This window comes from Hemiscyllium ocellatum, chromosome 11 (genome assembly GCF_020745735.1).
Source record: "Hemiscyllium ocellatum isolate sHemOce1 chromosome 11, sHemOce1.pat.X.cur, whole genome shotgun sequence".
In the NCBI taxonomy this organism is placed as follows: domain Eukaryota; kingdom Metazoa; phylum Chordata; class Chondrichthyes; order Orectolobiformes; family Hemiscylliidae; genus Hemiscyllium; species Hemiscyllium ocellatum.
The window spans coordinates 94,315,610-94,333,985 of NC_083411.1; the positions used below are offsets into that span (position 1 = coordinate 94,315,610).

The 18,376-nt window shown below is 40.0% G+C and overlaps 1 protein-coding gene across 1 annotated transcript in view; it reads left to right on the forward strand.

Annotated features, from left to right (window-relative positions):
* Positions 1-305: 305 nt before the first annotated feature.
* Positions 306-18,376, forward strand: part of tnfsf10l (TNF superfamily member 10, like) — a 30,976-nt gene continuing 12,905 nt past the window's right edge. The window contains exons 1-4 of the mRNA XM_060832728.1: positions 306-968; positions 8,948-9,103; positions 14,020-14,056; positions 14,140-14,250. Coding sequence (XP_060688711.1) covers positions 789-968; positions 8,948-9,103; positions 14,020-14,056; positions 14,140-14,250 — 484 coding nt within the window. The 5' untranslated portion in view covers positions 306-788. The remainder of the gene's footprint in view (positions 969-8,947; positions 9,104-14,019; positions 14,057-14,139; positions 14,251-18,376) is intronic.

An 18,376-nucleotide genomic window follows, 5' to 3' on the forward strand; every position in this document is an offset into this window, starting at 1 on the left:
TTGTTTCCTCGAGTATTTATTCAATTTGTTTGAGAATTTTACTATTGAATCTGTCTCCAGCATCCTTTTATGCAGTTTATTCCAGATCAAGACAAGTCGGTCTCTGTGAAAACATTGTTAATCTTGTTGTCTCAATTAACTGTGAATAATTAACTGCCTTTTGAACAACATACAAAAGTACCAGGCGAAAGTGAGGACTGCAGATGCTGGAGATTTGAGTCAGGAGTGTAGTGCTGGAAAAGCACAGCGGGTCAGGCAGCAGGAAAATCGAAATCAGGAATTCCTGATGAAGGGCTTTTGGCCGAAACGTCGATATTCCTGCTCCTGGGATGCTGCCTGACCTGTTGTGCTTTTCCAGCGCCACACTCTCGATATAAAAGTCCCAGTTATTCTTCGGCAGGAGGACAGAAAGAAGAACGGTGTACAATCCAAGTCTTAGTCACGACTATGGAGACTGCCAGACCTACTGAGATTGCATCAACACGGTCTGATATTTAAAGACATGCAAGGAAGTTTTGGTTAAAAAATAAAATCGGATCGTGCATTTGGGACCCGTACAATTCCGTGCTAATTTCCCTGTTGGAAGCAAGCCAGAAAGAAGCCAAAGGCAATATTGAACAGTTGAACTTTACAGCGGCAGTGATTTCCAGTAACTAGTAGAATGAAGCTGCTCCTATTCTGGACCCACCCACAGCCGCTGGAAGATTTTTTTTCTCTCTCTCTCTGGAGGTTATTTCCTTCCAGGCGGGTGGATGCTGTGAGTGTTGTTCTCGAACCCAGGGGATGTCATGGCTGGACAGTATTGCCGGTCTAGCAGCTCGGAATCCGCCGTCCCTATGATCAGGGCGAGCCCCAGGGCAGGAGCCTCGGCAAACTGCAAGCTGGCTTTGGTCGGCGGGGTCAGTGTGCTCTGCTCACTCGCCATAACTGCGGGAATGGTTGTGCATTTCACAAGAGAAATCGCCAAGGTAAATGCTGTCAGCGGGCGGGGGGAATAATCATAACTGTGTGCAAACCAATCGGATTGCTAACAAATAATGCGTGAACTTCGGGTCTGGTTGGGATCTAGAGAAAGTAGGGTTTTTTTAAAAAACTTTTCACAGCTGAGTGTTAGATATTTATACAGTCGATGCTGTGATTAAACGAGGAATTGTAATGTTTACAAACAAAGTTGCATAAACTTTGTTACTGTTTATTGGGATTGGGGGGGGGCGGGGGAGGAGGAACGTATCATTTTGAATAATTAAAGTTTCAACCAAGTTGAACCGAAAATGAAACAAAGTTTACACAGTTTGGACTTTAACAAGAGTCCAAGCCGGTCAAAACCTTCAGGTATCAGTGTTTAAATGGAAGCACTTCAAGAATTTAAACGGATTGTCTCTCTTATTGTATTCGGTAAAGGGAAGCGAGAATCATTAAAAATAAGTTTGAACATGCCACATCATTTGTTTGGACAGATCATTAAAGAAATCTGTGACTCCCTTGAATGCAGAGAGGAATCTCTAACTCCCATTACACGGGAACATGTTTAAGGTGATAATTGTGCCTGAAAGCAAATAAACAGCAACTGATTTCTCCAGGACTGTGATCCTTTTCACTGTTTCTGAACTTGGAAGCGTTTCAATGGTTGCCTTTCGCTTGGATTTGACCTCCTTTACACTGGGTAAGGAGCTGGAGGCTGCAGCGCCTGCCCCAGAAAGGGCGGTGTTTGTCCATCCGGAGCTTTTCCCACCAGAGACACAGACCAGAACTTCCCAAAAATGTGGTCACGCAGGTGGCCTGATCGTGGCTGGGTTCTTGGTACATCAGGTGCAGTGCCCGAAACATCTTAAACATCTCCAGCACGCCCTCTGTTTACACAAAGCTAAGGTCAGGCTATCGCTGTTGGGGACTGCTCAAGAGATTTACCAGGTCCTGCCCGGCTGCTCAGGGCTAGGTTAATAATACAGTCCCTGAGAGCACTGACCCTCACTGGGGGACTGACCCTCACTGGGGGACTGACCCTCACTGGACTCTCTCCCTGAGAGCACTGACCCTCACTGGGGGACTGACCCTCACTGGGAGACTGACCTTCACTGGGGGACTGACCCTCACAGGGGGACTGACCCTCACTGGAGTCTCTCCCTGAGAGCACTGACCCTCACTGGGGGACTGACCCTCACTGGGGGACTGACCCTCACTGGAGTCTCTCCCTGAGAGCACTGACCCTCACTCGTGTCTATACCAGAGGGCACTGATCCTCACTGGGGGACTGACCCTCACTGGGGGACTATCCCTGAGAGCACTGACCCTCACTGGAGTCTCTCCCTGAGAGCACTGATCCTCACTGGGGGACTGACCCTCACTGGGGGACTGACCTTCACTGGGGGACTGACCCTCATTGGAGTCTCTCCCTGAGAGCACTGACCCTCACTGGAGATGGGCCCTTTTTTTATAGAATTTCGACAGTATGCAAGCAGTCCATTCTGTCCATCTAGCTTCAGTCACCCCTACAAAGGCCATCCCACCCAGACCCTATCCATTCCTCTAATCCAACATTTCCTATGGCCAACCCACCTAACCTTCACATCTTTAGAATGTGGGAGGAAACTGGAGCACCCGGAGAAAACCCACGCAGACACAGGGAAAATGCAAACTCCACACAGTCGTCCAAGGGTGGAGTTCACGCCAGGCCATAGAGTCATAGAGTTATGCAGCTTGGAAACAGATCCTTCAGGCCAACTTGTCCATACTAACAACATATCCTACATAAATCTAGTCCCATTTGCCAGCATTTTGCCCATATCCCTCTAAACCCTACCTATTCATGTACCCATCCAGATGTGTTTTAAATGTTGTAATTTACCAGCCTCCACTACTTCCTCGGGCAGCTCATTCCATACATGCACAATGCTGTGCATGAAAAGATTGCCCTTAGGTCCCTTTTATATCTTTTCCTTCTCACCTTAAACCTTTGCATTCTAATTTTGGACTCGCCTACCCTGGGAAAAACATCTTGGCTATTCACCCTATCCATGCCCCTTATGATTTTATAAACTTCTGCAACATCACCCCTTGGCCTCCAATGCTCCAGGGAAAATACTGCTATTCAGCTTCTCCCTTTGGCTCAAACCTCCAACCCCAGCAAGATCTTTATAAATCATTTCTGCATTCTTTAAAGTTGAACAATATCTTTCCCATGGCAGGGAGATCAGAATTGGACACATTGATCTAAAAGTGGCCGAACCAATGACCTGTACAGCCCCAATGCCTATACTCAATGCACAGTTGCTGGTACTGTGAGGCAGCAGTGCTAACCACTGAGCCACTGTGCCTTCATGCCACCATGGTGCGGCTCTGCTACCTCACAGCATCAGGGACCTGGGTTCGATTCCAGCCTCAGGTGACTGTCTATGTGGAGTTTGCATATTCTCCCCGTGTCTGCAAGGGTTTCCTTCGGGTGCTTTGGTTTCTTCCCACAGTCCAAAGATGTGCAAGTCTGGTGAATTGGCCATGCTAAATTGCCCATAGAGTTAGGTACATCAGTCAGGAGGGAATGGGTCTGGGTGGGTTACTCTTCAGAGGGTCAGTGTGGACTAGTTGGGTCGAAGGGCCTGTTCCCACACTGTGGGGAATCTAATCTAATCACCCCAAACAGCTACCATGCTGCTCTTGACAACTAAGGAATTCTAATAAATGTCTGTGTAGAAGTACTAAGCCATTTGATTATACAAAGCTATTGATCTGATCTTTTTACTGTTAACTCTGTTCACCTATCATCCCTTGCAGGCTCTTTGTTCAATAATGTTTCAAATCTGCAGCCCTCATTATTATTTCAGTTTCCTTCCAGACATCATCCTTTCCAACTTTTCATCTCAAACAGCAATACAAACCTTTCAACTATCTGCTGTCCTTTATTTTAGTCCTTCTGTATCTCTGATTTTAATTGCTGCCCATTGGCAGCCAGACCTTGAGCTGACTCAGCCTGACCTTCTGAAATTCATCTCTTCTCCTTACAACCTCATTCGTCCTTTGAGGTTCTCCTTAAAACTTACCCCTTCATTCCCGCCTCAGGCGACTGACTGTGTGGAGTTTGCACGTTCTCCCCGTGTCTGCGTGGGTTTCCTCCGGGTGCTCCGGTTTCCTCCCACAATCTAAAGATGTGCGGGTCAGGTGAATTGGCCATGTTGAATTGCCCGTAGTGTTAGGTAAGGGGTAAATGTAGGGGTATGGGTGGGTTGCGCTTTGGCGGGTCGGTGTGGACTTGTTGGGCCGAAGGGCCTGTTTCCCCACTGTAAGTAATCTAATCTAATCTAATCTGAAACCAATGTCATCAATCCTGATATCTCCTGCTGTGGCTTGGGTTAAAGACATATGAATGCAAGTTGTTACTTTTGTTGTGTTCTTACTCAATGTCCAATGCAGGAACATTTTAGCTGGAGTAATGATTGTTTGGAGAATAGGATCAGTAACCTTGGCTGATATTCCTCTTGTTGCTTTGAAGTAATAGCCTCAGTTACAATGCCATAACTGTTATCTTCAGAATCAGTTAACTCAGCCCAGAGTAATCAGCAAACATGGGAGCTTCCTGAGCATGTCATAACAGCCCCTGGTTTACCTGTTTGCCAAAACATTCTGGGAAAGAGGTTTTTTTTGCATATGATGTACAAATTTCTTTGTTCTTCATATGTTTAAGAACCTTCTTGTTTAAGTTTTTGAAAATCCTTAGTTAACAAACAGCATTTGAAAAATACAAATTGATTTGCGGAAATGTTAGTTTTCAATGTGGTTTGAGACTGCATTTTTCGAAGATGATACATCCTAATTAACCATCTGCTCAGAAATCGAAGGAGGCGGCCAGTAAATGCAAGAAACCACTTTCTTCTGAACAAATCAAATCAGCAACATCATGTTGCATTGAGATATTAGAGGAATGTTTAGGATATGATGTTATACAGAGACATAGCAGAGGAGGAAGTATTTTGGATCATCATGTCTGTGTTCCACACCCCCATGTCAATGCTGGAATTTTTCTTTCTCAAATCATTGTTTAATTTCCTCTACAAAATTAATGTTGAAACTGTTTCCACCACCCTCTCAGAAAGTTCATTCCAATTCATTGGCACTGCATAATTTTTTATTTCCTCAAATTGACTCTGGTTCTTTTACAGCCTGTCTGTATTAGTTAGCTCATATTGAATCTCCATATTCTTCTCACGAAAATGATTCACTTTATTTGATTTATTGTCACATGCAATTTGTTACAAAATTTAGTGAGAAGTATTGTGTAGTGTTGCCATTCTTTGCACTATCTTAATACACAGAAAAATAAACTAAAACATAGAATATAAAGGCAGATAAATAAAGAAATTAAGTGCTCAAATTTGCAGTACTTCTTGTTAAGATTGGTTATCAGGCATGAGTCCCTTTCACTGTGTTGCCACTCTTCAGCTCCATCTCGCCTCCACTGATAACCTCACCACTATGTGTCCTGTATGGACCTTGCCATTACAGACGCCACTGGGTACTGCACAGTCCAAACGCAACTTCACCGCCACCACAAGTCCAATTTGAGCCCACCTCACTGATGCAACTGTTGCAGATGCCGTCGAGTCTTGTACTGGGCCCAAGCCCACCTCTGCTGTCACCTCCAAGAATCTGCATCAGACATAGATGCCATCAGGAACCCAAACTCACCTCCAACATGGCTGCCATGTGTCCACGCTGCTGGACTCACTTGCTACTGCTGATGCAGTCACTGTGACCGATTTGGCAATGCCAGCGTTGGACACTGGGGTGTATAAAGTTCAAAACACACAACAACAGACTATAGTCCAACAGGTTTATTTTGGAAGCACTAGTTTTCAGAGCGCCGCTCCTTCATCATACTCCACAACCACCTGATGAAGGAGCAGCGCTCCAAAAGCTAGTGCTTCCAAATAAACCTGTTGGACTATAACCTGGTGTTGTGTTATTTTTAACTGTGACTGAGCACTTCAACAAGAGGTTTAAAAAAAAGGGAAGAGTAAAAAAAGAAGAAAAGAAATGAAAAGAAGAAAAGGAAAGTGGAGGGAGTGGACGAGTCCCAGGCTCAGAAACCCTACTCACTGCCATCTTATTGGAAGCATTTAGAGAATTGAGCATTAAATATTGTTCACCATATGTTTCACATTTCATCCACCTGCCTGTGCTCACTTGAAGTATGTTGCTATCTTTGTAACTTTGCAAGTTTTGTGGCATTTACAATTTTTAAAACTTTCCCCTAAATGTTACCCAAATTTGGAACATTATTGATATCAAAATGATCCTGAATCTTGGGTCATGCCACTGCACATTGCCTTCTAGTTTGATAGATAACATCACATCCCCACACCTTGCTAATGAGTGCTTTCTTTTCCTTAGCCAGTATAGAATCCACATAGTCACTGTCTCTTTCACCTCATGGTCTTATGTTTTGCTAACCAGACAAATGTGGCATTTGTCAGATGCACTTCAAAAATCCACTACCTTTATCAACCATCCCCTAAATCAAAGAACTCATACAAGCTAGTGAATCACATTTGCATTTACTTAACTGCATTTATGCTGGTTATGCTTTATTAAGACAAATATATTTAATAGATGCTATTAAACATTGTTTGCAGTTCTTAAATAAAGATATCACCACACATTTAAGAAGGGACCAAATGAGTTGATCACATGGCTGTATAACCACGGTAACTTGAAGAGGTATTATAGCAGCCTGATTGTTGTACTTGAATGGTTTTTGTTCTAATCTATTTTAAAGTGCCTTGCTATATGACTTGAAAGCTGCCCAGGTGTGTCTGTGTGTAATCCAGAGGTTGCATGTAACCTTTCAGAACATAAATGTACCAATATTTTGTTCCAAATCACATTCCTTCAGCAATTAAGAGTGAAGTTTGGCTTAGAGTATCTTTAAGCTCATCTCCAGAATCTAGAACACATCACCTAATTAATGCTTCAGTGAAAAGCGAGAAAATGCTGCACTGTCAGACTTTGCTTCTTTTGGATGAGATATTAAATCAGGACCTTCCAAGTTGGATGCAAAAGATTGCATGGGGCTACTCGAAGCTGAGCAGGTGGGTTTTCCAAAGTGTACTTTGGAAGTGATATTTGTCTAATAATGTACAGCCAAAGCAAATAATAGGGCATTGTCATTTTTAGGAGCTGGTTGTGCACAAATAAGTTACCATGATTTCTACATTAAAACAGTTACTACACTTCACGACTACTTCATTAACTGTGAAGTGTTTTGGGTTATGAAAGGACAAATATAATTGCAAGTGCTTCTGTTAACAAAGATTTATTTCAGAGGTTCCCAATCAATTAATCTTCAACAGTTCAGTGACACTCATTATTGAAGCAATATATCATTAGTTGGAAAGCCACTCCTGTTATATTTTGTAAATGGGAAAATAAATTTCACAGTTATAATCTGAGTTTGTCTTTTTCTCTTGTTTATCCATAATTGCCCTTTTCTCATTTTGTTGACTCCTAGTGAGCGATGGTTTCATGGCTGTTTGCATCTATCCCTATGATAGTTCACCAAATGCAAGAATGAATTATTGACCTGGAAGTGAGGGGCACTTCAGCTAAACCTGATCCTAACCTTACCCAAGGTCTGTCACAATGTTGGGAAGGTCATGTAACGTAGCAGATGATCAGTAACCTTACCTGATATTTATCCATCCTTGCCCATTGAGACAAATTATAATGTCTTGACTTGTGTTCCTGTTTGTGTTAGTTAGCACAGCAAAACTGAGACAAGCAGAATTTATTTACAAAAAATATGAATTGTAAAAATTATAGATTTGAAATGAAGGGGAGGCAATGGCCTAGTGGTGTTATTGTTGGACTGTTGACCCAGATAACTGGGTTCGAATCCTGCCATGACAGGTGGTGAAAGTTGAATTCAATAAATATCTGGAATTAAGAGTCTAATGGCCATGAAAGTATTATGGATTGTCAGAAACCACCCATCTGGGTTCACTAGTGTCCTTTAGGGAAGGAAACTGCCATCCTTACCTGGTTTGGCCTATTAGATTACTTACAGTGTGGAAACAGGCCCTTCGGCCCAACAAGTCCATCCCGACCCGCCGAAGCGCAACCCACCCATACCCCTACATTTACCCCTTACCTAACACTACGGGCAATTTAGCATGGCCAATTCACCTGACCCGCACATCTTTGGACTGTGGGAGGAAACCGGAGCACCCGGAGGAAACCCACGCAGACACAGGGAGAATGTGCAAACTCCACACAGTCAGTCGCCTGAGTCGGGAATTGAACCCAGGTCTCTGGCGCTGTGAGGCAGCAGTGCTAACCACTGTGCCACCGTGACTCCAGACCCACAGGAATGTGGTTGACTCTTGGATGGGCAATAAAGACTGACTAGCTCATGACGCCCTCATGAATAAAGAAAAAAATATTCATTAAACTGAAGAATTTGTTAATGACCATATATCTTGTTGAAAAAAATAGAGCCCATACAGTTCTGTGCAGTTACACTGCTAATTACCGCAACCATTAACTCTCCGTTATCGCAAAATATCCATTTTGAAAGAGACAGAGAAGCGGTATGGAATTATGTCTGTATCTTAATTTTCTTAGCCTTCCTGCCCTGTAGTAACTTGTTCTAAAATACTTCCATTTTCAAGATCAGCAAAATGTGAGATCCACATCTGCCTATTCAGAACTTGATTGTGTTAATTCGCTCTGCTAGTTCTCTGTTTTGAATGATAAATGCAAATAAATTATAAAGTGTTATTTCAATCCACATTGCATTGCTGTTTATGGGATCTTGTTATGCATATTATAGCTGCCACAAAACAATAGAAATTGTACTTGGAGATTATTAATTGTGAAAAAATAATATTAAAGTCGTCAAAAATCCCAATTGTGTTGTTCTACGTCCAATCTCACAAAGCTTGTGTTCTGTTTTATTTAGATTAAAAATCAGAATGTTCCCCAGGATCTGTGGTGTCTGAATAATCCCACCAAATTTGAAGAACTAATCAGTACTGAGACTGAAGACTTGAGTGATCAGTTCACAAAAGATCCCTGCTGGAAACTCACTAACAATATTAAATTGCTTGTAAACAAGGTGATTGGAATAACCACTGTGTTGCTGTGTTAATTCTGAATTTGTTTCCCCAGCTTGCTTGTGTGATGCACTAGTTACAAACAGCCTGTTCTGCTCATTTTCAAAGAATTTCACTAATCCTTAGTTCCTCCAAAGGACATTTTAATAAAAGAAATAGGATTCCAATATAATAACTTCACATATTCTTCCACTCTGACTTCCAATTCAACTGAGGACCTGAAAAATTAGCTTAAAAATATTTGATAGTGTGTAAGCTATTACCATTTTCCGAAGGCCTACTAAAATAGCTTTATTAGAAATTAAGTGAGACTTGCTAAGCACACTCATATACAAAAGTTAATGGATAAGTCCAGAAACACCGGCAACCTAAAAAGACAAGTAACTTTAAACAGTCCTGAATAAAAGCCTGTGACTAAGGAATTTTTATTTTTATTTACTTTGGATTTCAGGATCTTAAATAGTGTTTTCAGCGCACATTCTACAATTGAATTTGTCTGTGAAAATTTAGATCTGTACATAGCATATGATTCACTAACAGGAAATTTTAAACTCCTGAAAACAAAGTAATGCATGAATGTATGTTTACTAATCAATAAGAACTACTAAATGGTCTGGGAGAAAGTGAGGACTGCAGATGCTGGAGATCAGAGCTGAAAGATGTGTTGCTGGAAAAGCACAGCAGGTCAGGAAGCATCCAAGGAGCAGGAGAATCGACGTTTTGGCCATAAGCTCTTCTTCAGGGCCTGAAGAAGTGCTTGTGCCTGAAACGTCGATTCTCCTGCTCCTTGGATGCTGCCTGACCTGCTGCACTTTTCCAGCAATACATTTTTCAGCTACTAAATGGTCTGCCCAAGCCACACAGAATGTCAATAGAAGCAGGTTGTCTGAATGAGTGTCAAAGCAGCCAACAATAGCAATGTGTTTTATTTGCTACATTTTATTGTTATAAGACCATAGCTCCAAGAAACCAATTTCTGCAAGTCTATATATGAAATTAGTAAGAACCATTTATGTGTACATTTAAATTTAATTAATTTCATCACTCATACTGCAGTAAAACAATTCCCCTGTAACTTGTTTGTCCTGTTGCATAAAGGGACATTAATTCTCTGCACTTCCCATTAAAATTCAACTCAGGTGGGACTTCAGTTATTATTGGTAGTACTGTATCAATTGATGATACGTACTTGTACAAGCTGACTGTAAGTCACCAATTTAAAGAAACACCATATACAAAATGCTGTACCTACATCATCAATGAAGGATTTCTTTGAATAAAGACACACTTAAATCAGCTGGTGAACGTGGATGATTTGCAAATCTTCCACTTTGAATCATTGTTTGAATGCAGCATAAAATATTGTTTTCTCTGTAACCCCCTGCAGATCCTACAAAATAAAACACCTTTTCCTCTCTCCTTTTATCCTTTATGTCATACATTAAACTGTTGACTGATCTTCACCTGAATACAGATGGCATGTCAGATGTGCCATCCCTCTTTGACACAATCCCCAGGACCTAGATTTGTTACCACGTAGACTTTGGCCGATGCAAATTATCTCAACAGAAGTAACAAAAAAAGTTTTCTAATGCAAAGTTTGCTAATTGTTGTTTAATGATGGATTGCTTCAAGAAGAGAGAGAAAAAAAAGAATCATTCCATACTTTTAAAGTTTGATTTGTCCTCTCTCCCAGTTCAACAGAGTGGAACACAAAATTGACATGGAGAATTGAAACTTGAATTAACCAACAAATCGTGTATGGTGATAGGTTAGAGGCTAATTTATGAGGATATAAATAGTAAAGGAGTAGTCCAAGGAAAGGCATGGTCAATTAGGGATCAAAAGACTAATCTTCTTCTGAAGCACAGCTGAGGTGCTAAATGAATACTTTGTATCTGTCTTCATTAAATAAGCAGATGTTGAAAACATCACAGTTCATGCAAAGGTGGTAAATAACATGGGTCAGATAAAAGAATAGGTAAAGAGGAGACACCTAAAGGGTTGTATCATTCTAATTGGAAAGACTGCTTGGTCCAGATGGGATATGACCTAGCTTGCTGAGTATGAGTGGAAATAATGAAAGCATTGGCCATAATCCTCTCATCTTCTTCAGATATGCAGAGTGCCAGATGCCACAGATTTAATGTAATTGGCAACAGAGTAAATCGACAGAGTAATCTGAATGATATTCCTGAAGGGCAATGAGAGAACAGGGGAGTGAACCCAGTTAATAGTTAGTTCAAAAAATGGACAGAATGGCCTCTTGCTGTCTTGCATCATTCTGTGATTCTACCTGGTAAAGGGATATTAGCAGTCATCAAAGACATTAATTAAATATCTAATTGAGAATAAACTCAATATGTGGCAGTATTAAAGTCTATTTCTTCTGTGATTGTGTATGTTCAGTAGAGACAGGAACAAGAAGAAAGGGCATTATGAGGAGTCACAAAATGAGTTAGAAGCAGCATGATTTTGAAATTCGGAGTTATTAGCATGAATTATAGAAAATAGAAAAATACAGCGCAGTACAGGCCCTTTGGCCCTCGATGTTGCGCCGACCCAAGTCCACCTAACCTACACTAGCCCACTACCCTCCATATGCCTATCCAATGCCGTTTAAATGCCCAGAAAGAGGTAGAGTCCACCACTGCTACTGGCAGGGCATTCCATGAAGTCACGACTCGCTGAATAAAGAATCTACCCCTAACATCTGTCCTATACCTACCTCCCATTAATTTAAAGCTATAAATTGAGCCAAGAAAACTGATCACCCAAAAGTAAATACTTGACAACTATGTGATTGTCTTTCATCTCAAAGTTTGAAATTAAACCACAAAACACTGAGGATCAAAACCAAGTACCCATGAATAATTAACAAAAATAATCTATAGTCTATGTCAGTAAAATAATTCTATGTGGGCACGGTGCAGGAGGGTAGTAAAAGAAATCTGAGTAATGACCTATTCATTGAGACATTTTCATGCTTCAACATGTCTCAAAGTTCATCAGGACCACAGAGCCCTGCTTGTTTTCAACAGTCCCATGGGATCTTTTTTGTCCATTTGAGAAGGTAGATTGGACTTGAATGATAGCATTTCAAAACCTGCAGCTCTTCCTCCGTGTAGTACTGAAGTGCTACCTTAGATTATGGCTTCAATGTTTGAATTGGGTCTTGAACTTATTGCCTTCTAACTCAGAGGCAAGAATCATACAAGTGAACAGTAGTTGACATACTAAATAAGGCAGTGAACAATTTTAATTGGATCCTCTCATGTTCTTGTATTAATTGGTGTAATTCATGAATTACAAATCTATAAAGAGTTATCAGGGTACACAGGGCTTTACAAACCAGTTAATCTGAGATCTCTCATTATAATTGAAGGTACTAAGGACATGCTGGAGCTCAGCAAAAGGGTCTGCTTGCAGGGCAAGAGAGATTCCGAGAGAATTTTAGGGACAATAACATAAAATAATGATTGTTTTAAGTTTTAAGTCTTAGAGAAACCAAAGGCCCATTGACTTTATAGATCAGTGAAGTCAGAAATCATTGAGTGAGTGGGATGTGGGATAGGATACAGGCAGCATCATTTTAGAAGAGGTGAGGTTTAGAGAGGGTGTAGAATGGGAGGTGAGTTAGATGAGCATTTAAATGGAAGTTTACAGGTGAAATGCATTTTGAAGATGTCAGCAGTAAAGGAACTAAGGTAAAGATAGATAATATTATGGAGATGGAAGTACAGAGTCTTTATAACAGAGAGATTATGGGGTTAAAAACTCAGTTTGAGATAAATAGATTGCCAAGTTTCTATGTGGCTGGGTCAGACTTCATCCACAGTATGGCCAGAAGAAACTGTGGCTCATTCAACACCGAAATTTAACAAATCAGTCAGACAACAAGAGGTAGTGAAGGGGATGAATGTTGTCCTGAGGTGTTAGAACAGACGTTCTCAATATGCAGGTCGATGTATACCCCATAACTACAAATAGCATCCTCAACCAGCAGCATATAGATGAGCAATGAGTGGAGACAAGGGCTGATTTTTGATGAAGCTGATGTAATTGTGTGGAGTTGATATGAAGACATTGGTGGGGTGTCATCTTATATATGTTACGCAAGGGTGGAATAAAGTAAAGACGGATACTGAGCTGGATGCCAGAGGAGAAATCTAAGGAAAAACTGGTAGTTGACTGTATCTAAAGAAGCGGATATATCATGGAAGGAAACTATAGATGGTCAGCATGTAAAACGTAACTTTTCCCAAAAGGAAGGACCAGTAAAACCAGGGAATGACGTGCATTGATCTGACTCACCAGCACAATTCAAAATGGAGGACCAGTGCAACTAGTGTGTTAATTTCCGGATTTTTTTTAAAACTGCCTTTCCCAATGTGTAGACCAATTTTGTTGTTGGGTACGATGGAAATTTGAGGGATACAAACCAACTGACAGAACATAGAACTTTTGGATTTGACATCATATTCAAGTATTTGAAAAGTAAGAGAAGATTGGCAAAGGATATTAGTTTGCAAGAACAAAGGGATGTGAGATGCATATACTTTAAAGAATGGGATGATGGTGGTTGCTCTGAAAGGGATGAAGACAGCACCTAAGGGGAAGAACATGTGTTAGCAACAACCACAAATTTGTTTTATAATGCCTTTTAGTTAGAAAACAATGGTGCTATCAACAAGAGCTCTGACTCAACTTGGAAGCAAACAGCTATAAATGCAGAAGATTGGAAGGATTTGTTGAGTTTCTGATGTTTTTTGGTAGTGTTGTTACTCTGATTTTAAAAAGCCTCTACTGAGCCAAAGGTCTGAATAGTTGGAAAATGCCATTTTTGTAAATTTATATGATATATGTTGGTTTGTGACACTTAAAATCTCAATTTTCTTCCCAATAATTTTGACTTCAGGTAGTGGACCATACAAACAAGAAACGAGTAATCAAAGGTGAGCTTGTTTCACATTTAATCGCATTGACGAACACCAACTAAAAAATTTCAGTTAAGATACACAATTGTTTTTCTTTTCAGATGTAATGGACAATTTACCTGTAGATGTCTTTAAAACTGCAGCAGAATTTGATGACAAACCAGCATACCACTCCTCTGCTCATCTCACTGTACAATCTGAGTCTCAGCAAGGTCAGTGCAGGCTTCTTTTGACCAGTTGTATTTTTCATGCAAAGGGCTTCTTTTCTTCCACCTCAAAGTTCTGGCTGACAGATAATAACATGATAGAAAATACACTGTGAAATGTCACAGTGCTGCAGGAACACTTTGGAATACTCGAGAATAGCACTATGAGGAAGGAATCTGAATATATACCTACCGTTTACCACTAATTTCCTGATCTCATATACATTGATATGGGAAAGTAGAAAAAAGATGGCAGGCAGTTCTCTTCAATTCGAAGGTGCATGGGAGACGTGCCTGCATGATTTACAGTGGCCAGAGTAGTGCTGGCAAAGATTGATCTGCATCACAATGTCTGCCTGCTACTGGGACCCAGTTCGGAAAAGCAAGGCTGTTCTTTAGAAAGAGGGACTTGCGTTCTTAACAGTTATCACATGTCTACGATGTCAATAAAAGAGTAACGTCGGTTATAGGAGAACACACTGTTAAATTTGTTACTTTCTCTATAGAATAGAAACGTGGTGAAAACGCAATGTTAGAATGCTAGTTAAAATACTTTAGCTGGTTTATATATACACAGTTGTTGCAAGCAGAAACAGAAAGTATATTTGTGTTTTAGAAAAAAATCTGTGAAAGCAGTTTCCTTTCCCTCTCTCATTTTCTCACTATTTCAAAATTCTTTATTTGAACTTCCAAGGCTGAGATGATGAGATAGTCCAATTTGCATGATTATGTATAAACCCATCAACCTTTGGCAGGAATTCAAACACCTTCTTGACATTCTCAAATTTCAGGTTACACACCTCCTTTCATTTTCTTGCAGTGTAATGGTTGAATAATTGCAAACGTCATTTCTTCCATTTCCTACAAGAAAAAAGTTCCTTTCAATCCTTCAAGCTTTATAGTTTTTATTCTTGTCAACCTATTATTATTCATTGATTTATTCTTTGAATGGAAACTGTGGTCCATTAAGTATCTCTTCTGGTTCTTAAAAGTTTGAAATAATCACACCTTTAAACTCAAAATGGGCAACTTCATCACATGCAGTGCTCCATATAGTTGGTAAACCAGTTCATTGTTCCTTAGTACGTATTGCAGTGCAGCAGTAAGTGTGGCACCATGGACAAACATCATGTAACAAGTTCCTAATTATTTATAAGTAATAATAGCATCCCTTTTTCTTTTAAAACAGTACCTCTTTAATAATATATCCGTTGTAATCATTAACTTTTTTTTAGATGATGTTGCTGATAGCCTTCTCTGCTTTTCCAGCTCAGGTGCTGGTTGAACATGAAATCTGTTCCTTGTCATTTGCTGATTGATCTTTGTCTCCATGATGTATGGCCCAGCAATCTTACCTTCACCAACAACTTTTACTGGGTTCCAGGATTTTACGATTGAATCCCTGACATGTAAAGCTAAGGCAGTAATGAACTAAGTTTGTTGAAGAGATGACCTCCATGTGGTTGGTGGACCAAGAAGTGACCTGTGCATCAATTAGTTGTTTTTCATAGTCTCGTGGTCACTTGCAGAAAGTATCTTACTTGACAGAGGTCTCTTAAACTTTCTTCAAGTTAGCAGCTCTGTCAGTGATTTCCAGTCAGTCTTCTGATGTGCAATTCCGAATGACAATAAGGCAAGCTTTGGCTCTTCCATTATCTGTTTCTGTTTTGTGAGGGTTCTTTTGATCATCTGAACATGTCTTTTTATAAACCCCTGTCCCCTAGGGATATTAAATCTGTATTGATTGGTGAATTTCTTAATATTTTTTAAGATGAATTGGATTCACATTAATTCACTCAAAGATCCCTTGCTCAGCAAACAAAACTTGTTCTGCTGAAATGAATTTGCAGCTCTCAGATCTTTTAACTTTTGGATGAAGTTTTTTTTTGAGTAGTAACCTGCAGCAATGAAATATCAATGAGAATAAATCGGTTCCCAATATTCTATAATCTGCATGGTACTTCATTAATTACTATCTCTTCTTCCCTTGCATGTTTCTGTACCTGGCATGTATTGCATGTAAAAACCTTTCAGGTTAGACTTCGATCACTTGATGGGAGAACATCTATATTGCTTCATCTCTACTGGTCTCACTTCTGACTTAGTTCAGTTATTTTATGCTCACTAGATGATAGATTTTTATATCATAATATTTTATCTCTTGAGTTCTCCTGTGATGATAAACAGGTTAGGGGATCCAATAGCACTATCTCTTTGCTCGTTTGTAAATCAGATCAAAACTGTAACTTTGAAACCTCAAAATATCTTTGCAATCTTGCTGGTGCTCGACACAAACTTTCCTTGACGATTTACTTTAGTGGGAAGTGATTACTCTCCACTGTGAACTTCCTCCAATGAGGAAACGTATGGAATTTCGCTCATCCATACACACCTGGTTAAAAGCTATTTGTTGCTCTATGTGTTCTTGGCTGCAGCTAGATATTTGGCTGTGAATGCTGTAAGTTTTCCCTCTTCTGCCGGCGCTGTTTCCAATCTTTTCGATGAAGCACTAATGTTCAGAATGCTGGTTTTCTTTCTGTTGTGGTATGATAGGTTGGGTCTCTTTGCATTTGAGTTTGTGGTCTTATCATGTGACTCTGACCGCTTGGTATGCTGTGTCATCTCTCATCAGTTCTTGTGGGTTCATTACGTGCTATGATATTAGAGGTTTAAAAGAACTCCTGTATTGGATCAATAAGAGAAACATCTCAACTCTTTCCTGCCTATTGAAGCTTCTAGCTCTGACACAGTTGCGACTTTTCTAGCACTTTTGCTTGACTCTGTCAGTTTTGTACATAATGCCAAACAACTGACATTCTATCACTTTAACAGTATGTTTTATGATGAAAGATATGTGATTTTGGTATACTTTCCCAAGTTTGTATTTCAAAATACTTGCATATAACAATTGGTTACTTTGTGAAGGGCTTGCCATAAAGGTAAAGACAGGAAGAGCCATTTCTAGAATATTGACCAAATCTAGTATGTGCCAGGGTGCAGGGTCACCTGGAGTATTAATAGAAGATTGTTTATGTCTGGCTGAGTTTATGACTGGGAGTGTAAACATTGAGACTATTAGCTTGTTCTGGGTTAGAATTATTGAGGATTAATTTTAGTTTAGGAAACCCAGAGATTGGAGATTTTTGGACAGTTTGGAGGAAATCTGATTGAAATGAGAAACATAATCTAATTTATTTTCTACAGAGGACTATTGAATAGTTCAAGAAATAAGTTACCCTAATAGAACATTAGCTGGTGCACCTTTCACAGCAGCAGTGCTTGGATAGAAATCTGTGGACTATCGAAAGCTGAGGTAGCTTACAATCTCAGTTTGTGAATATTCATGTAAGAAGTCATCACAAGTCACAGGAAAAAGTAGCTGGGCAGAATCAATTCAAGATTTGAAAAGAAGGATAATCTGTGTGGACTCAAATCACCATAATGTGGTAATGTTGGGAATAGATGACACTTTGTTTTGCTGTGTATTCTAAGATCTTTCAAACTGTTCTATGTTTGGATAGTTTGGTTTGTATAATAAACTTTTATTATATTGTTAAAGGAAATTGGCAGCCTTGTGTGCTTATGTTTCAGTGAATGACCACATTATATAGATAAAAAGAACACATTTCATTCTGGGATCAGACTCGTCCAGTCGTAACATTAGCCAGGATTTTAACTATTTGCCTGTGTTTAGCTTTACCCCAGCTTTCCTGGTAATCTCCATATCTTCACACAGATGGCAGGCAGGCTCTTTGTCATCTATACCCTTGATCTGGATATCATCAGCGATACCAACTGCTGCTTTGCATATTTGGTATACCTCATCTATTTTTTGCTGGAATATAATGTCACTCATTTTAAGGCCATAAGTTAGAAACTGGAATTTTTTAAAATCAGTAAAGGGTGCTTTGAAAAGTGTCAACAGTGAAAATTCCTCATCCAGCTTTATTCTCTAGTACAGTATTGGCTTCTGATACTGAGCTTGCTAAAGATCTTTGCACCTGGCAATGCTGATATCATCTTGTCCAATGTTAAACTCTTACAGTCCCAGTGACAAGTCAGATCTTGGAATGAAACTTGGCTTGATAAATCATATTATTTATTAGTTAGTTATAAGGCGGTTAGTCATTTC